At 44.7% G+C, this 13,959-nt stretch overlaps 1 protein-coding gene across 1 annotated transcript in view; it reads right to left on the bottom strand.

Moving 5' to 3' along the window:
* Window positions 1-13,959, bottom strand: part of OPRL1 (opioid related nociceptin receptor 1) — a 126,436-nt gene that overhangs the window by 13,023 nt on the left and 99,454 nt on the right. Inside the window, 1 exon segment of the mRNA XM_077460379.1 lies at window positions 10,959-11,314. Coding sequence (XP_077316505.1) covers window positions 10,959-11,314 — 356 coding nt within the window.

Genomic DNA, 13,959 nt, shown 5'->3' on the forward strand with positions numbered 1-13,959 from the left:
CTGCCAGCCTGTGTTTTAGAACATTCGGAAAATACATTTTTAATATAAATGTAGAAATGTGAAGGCAGCGCTAAAAAAAAAAACGAGCTAAACGTTAGAATAATAACTCAGAATATGCGCTCGCCGAGCCTTTCGTCCCTATCAGGACTCCAAGGCAGAAAGAGCTAGACATTAATTCTAAAGTAATTAAGCCCAGCGCTACTTATTCCCCTCTAAAAGGCAAAGCCGCTGGCGATCAGCGGAGATATATAACTTTAATAACGTTCCCCAGTAGCAGCAGGTAAACCTCCCCCCCCAGAGAAGACAAGACTGAGGATATGGAAAAGAGCTTGCCGAGGCAGAAGGGTAATCAGGAGAAAAGAGCTGAGCTAGGTTACCAGGCCTGGCCGGCATGATCCGTCTGGGCAATTACCGGTACAAAAAGGACAGCTCAATCATGGCGGAAGAGCGGCAAGAGGTGGCTTTTTATTGGAGCCCCCCCACCTCCTTTGTGTTATGTTGATCGCAGCAGGATACAGCTTTACAACAACCACGACTTAATCAGATCTTATTTCTCCAGAGAGACCCTCCGCCTCCCCATTTCTTGCCCACCAAAGGCTGCTGTAACTAAAGACAAGTTCCCATGATTTATGGCCACTCCAACCTGCTGCAACATTATTTGTGTAGCGGAAAGTCATCTAAAAAAAAAAAACACTCAACGCTTTGCTGTCTTTATTGCAACCATGCAGGTAAAATCGTGTAAGGAATTAAAGCAGAATGCCAAGCTGGCCAATAGACATATGCATTCGTTTTAGTCCGAATGTATTTTCATACGAACGTTAGGTAGAATCCGAAAACTGAAAGATCCGACATAAACAAATGCTTTATTTTCGTTTTCGTTGCGACAACAGTTCGATATAGATAGGAGATTCGACATGACGCTGACAATAATGATCTGTGTCCATCGAACCTGTGGTCGAATGTGCCTAACCTTAGCTCTATTAGTCCAAGATTATTCTACATAGAGAGAAAAGATTTGACGTAGAGAGAAAAGATTTGCCGTAGAGAGAAAAGATTTGACTTAGAGAGAAAAGATTTGACTAATGCCGCGTACACACGAGTGGACTTTTCAACATCCAAAGTCCGACTGAATGATTCCGTCAGACTATTCGATCGTGTGTGGGCTGCAACGGACTTTTGATTCGCAAAAGTCTGACGGACTTTAGAAAATGGAACATGCTTCAAATTAGTCCAAGATTATTCTACATAGAGAGAAAAGATTTGACGTAGAGAGAAAAGATTCGACATAGAGAGAAAAGATTTGCCGTAGAGAGAAAAGATTTGACGTAGAGAGAAAAGATTTGACGTAGAGAGAAAAGATTTGCCATAGAGAGAAAAGATTCGACATTATAGAGACAATAGCAAAAAAGGTTGAATGTGCCTAACCTAACTCTATTAGTCCAAGATTATTCTACATAGAGAGAAAAGATTTGCCGTAGAGAGAAAAGATTTGACATAGAGAGAAAAGATTTGACGTAGAGAGAAAAGATTTGACGTAGAGAGAAAAGATTTGACGTAGAGAGAAAAGATTTGACGTAGAGAGAAAAGATTTGACATAGAGAGAAAAGATTTGACGTAGAGAGAAAGGATTCGAAATTATAGAGACAATAGCAAAAAAGGTTGAATGTGCCTATCCTAACTCTATTAGTCCAAGATTATTCTACATAGAGAGAAAAGATTTGACATAGAGAGAAAAGATTTGCCGTAGAGAGAAAAGATTTGCCGTAGAGAGAAAAGATTTGCCGTAGAGAGAAAAGATTTGCTATAGAGAGAAAAGATTTGACGTAGAGAGAAAAGATTTGACATAGAGAGAAAAGATTTGACATTATAGAGACAATAGCAAAAAAGGTTGAATGTGCCTAACCTAACTCTATTAGTCCAAGATTATTCTACGTAGAGAGAAAAGATTTGACATAGAGAGAAAAGATTTGCCGTAGAGAGAAAAGATTTGACGTAGAGAGAAAAGATTTGACATAGAGAGAAAAGATTTGCCGTAGAGAGAAAAGATTCGACGTAGAGAGAAAAGATTCGATGTAGAGAGAAAGATTTGACATAGAGAGAAAAGATTTGACATTATAGCGACAATAGCAAAAAAGGTCGCATGTACCTAACCTAACTCTATTAGTCCAAGATTATTGGACATAGAGAGAAAAGATTCAACATGAAGATTCAACGAAGCAATCGCCGCGAGTGGAAATGTATGGTCAAATGCTCCGCCCATAGGCTATAGAAGAATTCTAATGTTGGTTGACTAGTAGTCATAATTAATAAATATAATTATTACTAGTGTCATACAACATTAGAATTCTACTATATCTTGTAGGCGGAACATTTGACCGGAAATGTACGATTGTGGCGTGTTGTACAGTTTAGCTGCTCTGTCGAATCTTCTTAGAACATTCGACAGACACCATAAGCCTTCAATGACAGATTCGACCATAATTATTTCGGATTTTCGGATAAATGTATTTTTTTAACAAAACAAAATAAATAAAAACGAATTTCGACAGTAATTAAATAATTATATTTTTCGGACGGAAACGAAATTCTGAAACAAAATATTTCAGTGTGCACATGTCTACTGGCCAACAAACAATGACCAGTGGCTGAAACCTCACCCCCCCCCCCCCCCACCCAGGATACTTGATTAGTCTTGGGGAGGTCCTAATAGACAGAAATACTTACTTTAAGGTCATATTTAAATTGTTTTACATTGTTGTGTTGTAGCAACACACAGGATACTGCAACGTGCTGCACTGCATATTATTTGCGTTGGCACGCTGCAGCAACATTCTTTCTTAAAGGCAATTTGGAGGCAAATAATTGTGAGTGATGCCCCATTTCCTACCATATATAGGATATAATGCTTGATTAGTCTTGGGGAGGGGGGTCCTAATAGAGAGCAATACTTACTTTATGGTCAGATTTGCATTATTCTGTTGCAGCACTGCACAGGTTACAGCAACGTGCAGCATCGTGTGTTGCAGCACTGTGGAGCCATTCTTTCTGAAGGGCAATCTGGAGGTATACAATTATAAGTGGGTGATGCTTTTCTTTGTTTCTTTTATAACATTTTGAAAATAAGTAATTTTTCTTCTTTACTGATGTGCGCTGATGAGGCTGCACTGATGGGAACTGATGAGACTGCACTGATGGGTACTATTGAGGCTGGACTGATGGGAACTGAAGAGGTTGCATTGATGGGCACTGATAGGTGCTGATGAGGCTGCACTGATGAGAGTGCATTGATGGGCACCGATGAGGGACATTGATGAGGCTGTGCTGATGGGCACTGATGAGGCTGTGCTGATGGGCAGTGATGAGGCTGCACTGTGGGGCACTGATGAAGCTGCACTGTGGGGCACTGATGAGGCTGCACTGATGGGCACTGATGAGACTGCACTGATGGGTACTATTGAGACTGCACTGATGGGAACTGAAGAGGTTGCATTGATGGGCACTGATAGGTGCTGATGAGGCTGCAGTGATGAGAGTGCATTGATGGGCACTGATGAGGGACATTGATGAGGCTGTGCTGATGGGCACTGATGAGGCTGTGCTGATGGGCAGTGATGAGGCTGCACTGTGGGGCACTGATGAGGCTGCACTGTGGGGCACTGATGAGGCTGCACTGATGGGTACTATTGAGACTGCACTGATGGGAACTGAAGAGGTTGCATTGATGGGCACTGATGGGCACTGATGCGGCTGCACTGATGGGTACTGATGAGGCTGCACTGTGGGGCACTAATGAGGCTGCAATGTGGGGCACTAGTAAGGCTGCATTAATGGGCACTAAAGAGGCTGCACTGATGGGCACTGATGAGGCTGCACTGTAGGGCACTGATGAGGCTGCACTGGTTGGTACTGATGAGGCTGCACTGATGGAAACTGATGAGGCTGCGCTGATGGGCACTGATGAGGGTGTGCTGATGGGCACTGATGAGGGTGTGCTGATGGGCACTGATGAGGCTGCACTGTGTGGTGCTGATGAGGCTACACTGTGGTTCACTGATGAGGCTACACTGTGGGGCACTGATGAGGCTGCACTGATGGGCACTGATAGGTTCTGATAAAGCTGCACTGATGGGCACTGATATTAATTCGCTATTGTCACACAACTGGGTGGGCTTGGGGCACAGTGCTCTGTGCCCCGAGCCCACCCTTTTTTGAAGCTTATTAGAGCCTTGGGCTCTAATCGGGCTTCTAAGAAAAAAAACCACATTGGAATCCATGTATCTGGCGCCCTGCACGTAGATTAGGTGGCAGACGTATGGATTGGGGGGGGGGGAGGGGCCCGTGCACCCCTAATGGACTGACCGCCACTGCTAGAGGGGAGTGTTTTTTTCTCAACAAAAGTTGAGTGCCTCTTTAAACTGTCTGCGTGTGAAAAATCTGTCTAGTTTTGATTTTAAACGGTGAAGGTTTAGAAGTTTGGTATTTTCACGTTGTCTGGGTTTCAATTTTTTTTTTGCCCAAAGGCAGCCAGATATCAGGTGAGAAGAAATCTTTAGAACAGGCGGTGAGATGAAATCGTCCAATGGGGACACAGACACTGCTATGAATTTCCCATTGAAGAATGAAAATGATTGCGTCTTTGGGCACATTTAAATGTTTAATAAATACGCAAAATCCTTCCGTTAACAAGAGCTCAGGAAAAAATGATTTTGTAACAAAAAAGTAACAAAAAAGTAAACAAAAAAAAACAAAGGTGGTGCAAAAGTGCGATGACAGTGCGCAATCAGATGTCATCTGACAATAGTCGCTATGGGCCGGGTCTGGCATCTGAAGTCGGTGGCCCTGGGTGCACAGCAATGAGGGCACTGCCCAAAACGAGCCCCACAGGATACAGATATAAAGGGCAGGTGGCCGCTGGTCGTTTTTATGCTCGGACGTTTGATCTTTATTTTTTTTTCTTCCAGCGCCTCTCCAGTAACTGTGAAAGTGATCTGGTAACTTTATAATGCCACATCTGTCCCTGTCATTGTAATATCACACAGCTTCCAGAGTGATCTATAATTCATGTCTTCTGCACACCCCGCGGGGTGATAGCTTGTAGGCAGTAATGGAGGAATACTAATGATAGGAGCTGCAGCTAGTACCGACCGGGGATGTCATTTATACAACTAGGAAAAGAAAGGGATTGTGTTGTCTGCAGAGACAGGATCACAGCAAAAGCCAAGACTGAATATACTGTATATCAGCTTCACCAGACCTTAGACATGGCGGTTGCATTCGTTTTCTTTTAGACACTCAGGGATCATGTCAGTAACACACTTCCTTTCCCACAGTGACAACGCTCACTCACTACGTCTATGGAGGAGCAGCGTTGTCACCCCGGGCTGCTTACCTGGTCTGAACTACAAACATCTCCTCCTGTCCACATCTTCATTACATAGGGGCTTTTACCTACCACAGGCAGCTGGGTGCATTTTTTTATTTCAACTGCATAGACCCATGGTGCCCAACCTGTGGCCCTTTGGCACTTTTTGTATGGCTCTCGGGGGCCCCTGCAGGCACTAATCTGGGTTCCCCTAAAGCCCAATTATAGGGAGGGAGAATTGAGGGGTGAAAAAGAGAGGGCAGGAGGGGGAAATGAGGGGGAAAAGGAGGGGGGCGAGGAGTAAAAGGAGAGGGAAGAAGGGGGAAGTGAGGGGGGAAGAGAGGGCAGAAGGGGGAAACAAGGGGGAAAAGGAGGGGGAAGTGAGGGGGGAGAAGGAGGGGGAAGTGAGAGGGCAGGAGGGGGAAACAAGGGGGAAAAGGAGGGGGAAGTGAGTTGGAGAAGGGGGGGAAGTGAGAGCGAAGGAGGGGGAAGCGAGGGGGAAAAGGAGTGGAAAGGAGGGGAAAGGGAGGAGGGAAGGAGGGGGAAGTGAGGGGCAAAAGGAGAGGAAAAGAGGGGAAAGGGAGGAGGAAAGGGAGGAGGGAAGGAGGGGAAAGCAAGGGGAGAAAAGGAGAAGGAAGAAGAAGGGGGAAGCAAGGGAGAAAAGAAGAGGGAAGGAGGGGGAAGCGAGGAGGGGGAAAGCAGAGGAAAGGAGGGGGGAAGCGAGGAGGAAAAGGAGTGGGAAGGAGGGGGAAGCAAGGAGGAAAAGGAGAGGGAAGGAGGGGGAAGTGAGGGGGAAGTGAGAGGGCAGGAGGGGGAAACAAGGGGGAAAAGGAGGGGGAAGGAGGGGGAAGCGAGGAGGGGGAAAGCAGAGGGAAGGAGGGGGGAAGCGAGGAGGAAAAGGAGTGGGAAGGAGGGGGAAGCAAGGAGGAAAAGGAGAGGGAAGGAGGGGGAAGTGAGAGGGCAGGAGGGGGAAACAAGGGGGAAAAGGAGGGGGAAGTGAGTTGGAGAAGGGGGGGAAGGGAGAGGGAAGGAGGGGGAAGCGAGGGGGGAAAAGGAGTGGAAAGGAGGGGAAAGGGAGGAGGGAAGGAGGGGGAAGTGAGGGGCAAAAGGAGAGGAAAAGAGGGGGAAGGGAGGAGGAAAGGGAGGAGGGAAGGAGGGGAGAGCAAGGGGAGAAAAGGAGAAGGAAGAAGAAGGGGGAAGCGAGGGGGGAAAAGAAGAAGTAAGGAGGGGGAAGTGAGGAGGAAAAGGAGAGGGAAGGAGGGGGAAGCAAGGAGGAAATGTAGAGGGAAGGAGGGGAAGAAAGGGAGAGGGAGGCAAGGAGGAAAAGGAGAGAGAAGAAAGGGGCAAGTGAGGGGCGAAAGGAGAGGGAAAGAAGGGGAAGTGTGGGGGGAAAAGGAGAGGGAATGAGGGGGAAGCGAGGGAGGAAAAAGAGAGGGAAGGCGGGGGGAAAAGGAGAGGGAAGGAGGGGTAAGCGAGGAGGAAAAGAAGAGTGAAGGTGGGGGAAGTGAAGAGGAAAAGGAGAGGGAAGGAGGGGAAGCAAGGGGGGAAAAGGAGGGGGAAGGCAGGGAAGCAAGGGGGGGGGAGAGGGAAAGAGGGGGAAGGAGGGGGAGGCAAGGAGGAAAAGGAAAGAGAAGGAGGGGGAGGTGAGGAGGAAAAGCAGAGAGAAGGAAGGGGCAAGTGAGGGGGCAAAGGAGAGGGAAGGAAGGGGAAGTGTGGGGGGAAAAGGAGAGGGAATGAGGGGAAAGCAAGGGAGGAAAAAGAGAGGGAAGGAGAGGGAAGCGAGAGGGAAAAAGGAGAGGGAAGGAGGGGGGAGCGAGGAGGAAAAGAAGAGTGAAGGTAGGGGAAGCAAAGAGGAAAAGGAGAAGAAAGGTGAGGGAAGTGAGGAGGAAAAGAAGAGTAAAGGTGGGGGAAGCAAGGAGGAAAAGGAGAGGGAAAGAGGGGGAAGCAAGGGGGGAAAAGGAGGGAGAAAAGAGGGGGAAAAAGGAGAGGGAAGGCAGGGAAGCGAGGGGGGGGGAGGAGAGGGAAGGCAGGGGAAGTGATGCGGAAAAGGGGAGGGAAGGAGGGGGAAGCAAGGAGGAAAAGGAGAGGGATGGCGGGGGAAGTGAGGGGGAAAAGGAGAGAGAAGGAGTGGGAAACGAGGGGGGGGGAGGAAAGGCATGGGTAGTGAGGGGGAAAAGGGAGAGGGAAGGCGGGGGAAGTGAGGGGGGAAAAGGAGAGGGAAGGAGGGGAAGCGAGGAGGAAAAGGAGAGGGAAGCGAGGAGGAAAAGGAAAGGGAAGGAGGGGGAGACGAGGAGGAAAAGTAAAGGTTTGGAAGTTTACAGAGGACATTACACGGAGACAGAAAAACATAGTAAGAAACAATTTCATGACAAACAGCTTACAGGGCCATTAAGTAGTGGATGTGTATAGATTATTTTAGAAGAATAAGGATATGGTTTAGTGTCACTGTAGGTCATTGTATTGTTACTACTAACATACTGTACATTGATCCTTCCCTGATACTGAATGGGGCCAGAAGATATTCCTTCCTTTTTGCTCCATCCAGAAGCTGTTGTTTTCCTCCATCCTCAGCCCTAATGGCCGGTCTGTAGTCTGGGGAGTGTACACATTAAATACACAGTAACTGCTTTAATTAGCATCTCAATACAGAATCAAATTGTGTCATTTGTAAAAATAAAAAAAATTGGATTATTTTCCTGGCCAACCAGCAAAACCAGGTCAGGAGATCACAAGTGCTCCATCCATCCTAAGCTTCATTATATCAATAATCGGCATCAGCGGAGGTCAGAGCGCGCTCTACTGTGTGAGGAACATACCGCCCTCGGCTGGAGGGCACCGGAGAACTGGTATTAAATAGGAATGAATATCACATATACTCTATGATTTTATGTTAAGGGCAGAATGCTAATTAGTGTAACACTTCACAGAGATCGCAGTATTTTGAACCCAAACTCAAAAATGTTATATATTGCAGCTTACCAATCATTGAATGTGATGACTGCATTCGTTTTCTATTTTAGACTTTTTTTACCCTCTGTGATCTGGCCAGTAACACAGCTCCTGTATTAGAGCTCCCGCACTCTGGATGAAAGAGAACAGGGGGCACAGCAGCATTGTCAGTCTGGGAGGAGGGGAGATGTACTAGCAGATTTAAATACACTAACAAATTGAATCTAAACTCCAGCTCACACTTTATAAAGCAGTTACAGATTATTTTTTTTCCTTTTAAAATAAAGGTTTTTTGAGATAAAGGTTTTCCATGAATTAATAAAAGCTGATCAATGTAAGCACCCCTGTCATCTGCAGAGCAGCTTTTTCTGTTTTTACTGTTTTTGTTTTGTTCTGTTTTTACTGTGTGTATTTTGAGCTTTACTGTCTCTGGTAAGACTTAAAGGCTAACTCCACCCAGCTGCGCCATTCATTCACAGAGGTCTGCGAGGAAATGAGCAGATGGATCGATAGTTCTCAATGGAAGGCGATCGCAGTGATGATCGCACTTGTAGTCCATTGACACTTCCTCCAGATCTCCAACTGAAAGCCCGTACCTTGGTACGGACAGAGAGCTGGAGGAGGAGCCTGCAGAAGCCGGGCATTGCACCCATCATCCACTCACTGTTCAGGCTGATTTGCAAAGAAAAAAAAAAGAATAATAATAATAACTGTCTTTTTTTTCCTGCAAATATATGTGCATTTATTATTGTTTTGGAAAGAAAAGTGGATTTGGTCTTTTAAAACACTTTCGCTGCCAGGTCAGTAAGTTTGTCGTATGACGTGACAGTGGGGGGTCCTTACACGCACTCCCTGTGGCTGCAGCCCATAGAAGTTTGTGTAAATCTGAAAAGTAGACATGTGCAATTAATTTTGCTTCGAATGTTTACATTCCTTGTAATAGGAATAAAAGTGATAAAAAAAAAAAAATGTAAAAAGGGAAAGTGTAAAATAAATAAATAAATAAAAGAATAATAAAAAATGAAAAAAAAAATTTAAAACGCCCCCGCCCTCTCGCACGCAGAAGCGAAAAAATACATAGGTCGCGCCCCTGCATATGTGAACGGCGTTCAAACCACACATGTGAGGTCTCGTGAACATTAGAGCGAGGGCAAAAACTCTAACCCAAGATCTCCTCTGTAACTCCAAACCTATTAAAATGTTTAAAGTGTTGCCTATGGAGATTTTTAAGTACTGAAGTTTGGCACCATTCCACGAGTGTGCGCAATTTAAAATTGCGGCATGTTAAGTATCTATTTACTCAACGTAACATCATCTTTTACATTATAGAACAAAATCGGGCTAACTTTAGTGTTTTGCTTAATTTTTTATTTTTAAAGTGTGTTTTTTGCCACAAAAATTGCGTTTGAAAATTTTCTGCGCAAATACCATGTGACAAATTTCAATGACTATAATATATATATATAATATTTATAAATATATCTATATATCTATATATCTATCTATATATAGATATATATATATATATATATATATATATATATATATATATATATATACATACATATATATATATATATATATATATATATATATATATATATATATATATATATATATATATATATATATACACAAAAAATTATGATTTTTACATGTAGGAGAGGAATATAGGAGAGGCCCGGTATGAAATTGGTTAAAATTTATTTATTTTAGTTTTTTGCTTTAGCTTTTGCTTTAAAATGTAAAGAAGAGATTTGAGGATTTTTTTTGACCCCAGATCTCTCCATAAAGAGGACCTGTCATCCTTATTTCTTTTACAAGGGATGTTTACTAGAACTGGATATACATTTTAAAAAAGGGGATTTGAGAAGTAAAAGGGGAACCGCCATCTGAGGCCTTTGGATTTAAATTGACTTTTTTTATCCATCCTGTTAACATTGGTATGATGCCGCGTACACATGATCGGAATTCTCGTCGGAAAAAGCTCTGATGGTTTTCCCGACGGAATTCCAACGCAATTCGGCTCAAGCTGTCTTGCCTACACACGGTCACATCAAATTCTGATCTTTTATAACACAGTGACGTACATGTACGACGGGACTAGAAAAGGAAAGTTCAATAGCCAGTAGCCAATAGCTTCTGTCTCGTAGTTGAATCTGAGCATGCGTGATTTTTGGTGTGTCGGAATTGCATACACACGATCGGAATTACCGATAGAAAGTTTTTCCGTCTGGAAAATTGAGAACATGCTATCAATTTTTGGCTGGCGGAAATTCGGACAGCTAAATTCCGATGGAGCATACACACGGTCGCATTTTCCGATGAAAGGCTCTCATCGGTCTTTTTCTGGCCGGAATTCCGATCGTATCTTTGCGGCATTAGAAAGCCAGTTAAAGTCACTATACAATCCTTTACCACAGGTCTGTAGCAGATCACAGACCTGTAACTAGCAAAAAAAAAAAAAAAAGAGAGAGAGAGAGAAGGCTTTCATCCTGAACTCCTGAATTTGGTAGATATGCGCCCCATGTCTATGCCTATCCATAATTGGATGCTATTCTTGGAAGAAAAAAAATATCTCAAAACATATATAAAAAGCGCAAGCGTATGTATGGAATAAGTTAAATGTAGGAAATTAGCTACTGACCCTCACTGTCCATCTCAGCTGAGCCCATGACCATAACGGGAATACCGATGAAGGAGGCCAGGATCCAGATACAGACGTTGACCACTTTGGCCTTGTGCGGGGTGCGGATGTCCAGCGCCTTCACCGGGTGGCAGATGGCGATGTAGCGGTCGACACTCATCATGGTCAGGGTGAAGGTGCTGGTGAACATATTATAGTAATCGATGGCGATGGCGATCTTACACAAGGCATTTCCGAAGGGCCAGATCCCCATGATGATGTCAGTACCCTGGAATGGAAGGGTCATCAGGACTAGCGCGTCAGCCAGGGCAAGGTTGAAGATGTAGATGTTGGTGGCGGTTTTCATCTTGGTGTATCTGAGGAAAAAAAGGCATCAATAAGTAGAAAACAGCACATTACTAAATAAAAGACAGTCAACCCATTGCTCCCCTAGGTTCTGCAGAAAATGTATCCATCACTACAAACACAGGTGACATCACAGAGAATGCATCCTATCCATTCACTAGAGACCGGTGACATCACAGAGAATGCATCCTATCCATTCACTAGAGACCAGTGACATCACTGAGAATACAGCCTATCCATTCACTAGAGACCAGTGACATCACTGAGAATGCAGCCTATTCATTCACTAGAGACCGGTGACATCACTGAGAATGCAGCCTATCCATTCACTAGAGACCGGTGACATCACTGAGAATGCAGCCTATCCATTCACTAGAGACCGGTGACATCACTGAGAATGCAGCCTATCCATTCACTAGAGACCGGTGACATCACTGAGAATGCAGCCTATCCATTCGTTAGAGACCAGTGACATAACTGAGAATACAGCCTATCCATTCACTGGAGACCAGTGACATCACTGAGAATACAGCCTATCCATTCACTAGAGACCGGTGACATCACTGAGAATGCAGCCTATCCATTGACTAGAGACCAGTGACATCACTGAGAATGCAGCCTATCCATTCACTAGAGACCGATGACATCACTGAGAATACAGCCTTAATTTTAGTATATGTATACATTCCTTTAGAAGCAAACATTTATTACGCAACAAAGGATTCCCAGATCACTATGGAGTAACTAAAAAGACAGCACAGCAGTAAAAATCTTCCCTTCCCTGAAACATGGGATTGATATCTGTCTGATAAGGAGTACATCACTCCTATAACTTATTGTTTATTCATTCAGCTTGAGCTACTGATCTCTGTAGAAAAAAAACAAAACAGGTTACTGTAAATGAAACACAGACTACAGCTCCATTTTCTGGCTGGATAAAAGACTGCATAATATTAATATGCAATATTTCTTTGTTATTGTCCATTATTTACCCGATGGGAAGAAAAAGAGAAAAAATATGTTTTTTATGTTTTCTTTAGCCTTGAATATAAAAACCACAACATACTCCCTATACATATGCACATCTGAAGACATTGCAGAGGGGTGCGTATAATTTTCTTCCTCCATGGTCAGAAATAGCACAGAACGGAGATCCTGGTAGGCTGAGCGTACGATATTATGCAGCGCCGGGAGCACAGGCAAGAACAACAACTCGATCAAGGTCAGAACCAGCCACCTATAAAAGCCTTTCAATGTCAACCTTAACCGCAAGACCGCTTATTTACCCCTCTCCTTAATAGGATATATTAAATTCATAAATGACCGGCACAGGATGTTTCATACGCAGATCGCTTTCTCGTAAAAGGTGATACAAGGTAATACAATAGTGAGCGGAAGACACGCAGGAATAGTTATCAGAATATTTAAAGTATGAGCCAAAACATTAACGGCGCTGCCAGATCCTTTGCTTTCGCTGGCGGGATTAGGTTGATCTGCCTTGGCAGTGAAGTCTGCCTCCTCTAGATAGAACGTGGGCAGGATTCTGCCGCGCAGCTTTGCATTTGATGAGCTTAGCGTAGCGCAGAGCTACTACGTTTAGAGAGCGAAGGCTGGCAACTCTGCGGGCACATGTCCTTGGAATCAGGGCTGGGATTATTTTTCATTTTAGGACGGAGAGATAAAGAACCTTAGATATCAAAGGTGTCTGAAATTATTAACCGGTGCCATCCAAGAGCAGCCAACTTAAAGTGGTGCTGCACACAAAAAAAAAGAATGCATAAATGTTCCTAAAAAAAAATAAAAACATTTGGAAAATATATATTTTTTTACTCACCTCTAAATGGCTGTTGCTAGGGGGGTCCCTCATAGTCTGCCTCCTTCAGTGCCTGGGCTGGTGACGTCACTTCCCCTCGGGGCAGGAAGGGCTCAGCACCGCCCCTCCCTCCTGTCAATCATCTCGGACATGTGACAGGTCCCAGATGACTGAGCGGCCAATCACGGCGCGCGGAGCCGCTCGCGCATGCGCAGTGGGTGCCCAGCTGTGAAGACACAGCTGGGTGCCAGGGGCGGACTGACCATTCGGCCACTCGGGCACTGCCCGAGGGGCCCCAGGCCACTAGGGGGCCCCATCAGGGTTGCCAGCCTACTAAAACCAGGGAGAGTATGTAAAAATCTGTGTTTTTTTTACATCTGTCTCTGAAATGTCCCTTACCGACATCCTTTTGGTCTAACAATCCCAAGACTATAGCTGCCCCACCTCTCCAGTGTCTTCTCAGCCAATAGAGACATGTCTGTGTATACTGTGTGTACATGTCTGTGTATACTGTGTGTACATGTATGTGTATACTGTGTGATTGTATACTGTGTGTGTGTAAACTGTGTGGCCCCATAATCTCTGATTGCCTGGGGGCCCCATAATCTCCTATTGCCCGAGGGCCCTATGAGTTGTCAGTCCGCCCCTGCCGGGTGCCCACAGTCATGATGCCGGCGCCGCTGAATGGAGGGGGAGATGAGCGGGGGCTTCGTTCCCCCGCATCGCTGGACCCTGGGACAGGTAAGTGTCCGATTATTAAAAGTTAGCAGCTGAATATTTGTAGCTGCTGACTTTTATTTTTTATTTTTTTTAGAATGGCAACTTCTCTTTAATTCAGCCTGT

The sequence above is a fragment of the Lithobates pipiens genome, unplaced genomic scaffold (genome assembly GCF_037356315.1).
Source record: "Lithobates pipiens isolate NorthernLeopardFrog02 unplaced genomic scaffold, aLitPip1_a1.2 Scaffold_28, whole genome shotgun sequence".
Lineage (NCBI taxonomy): Eukaryota > Metazoa > Chordata > Amphibia > Anura > Ranidae > Lithobates > Lithobates pipiens.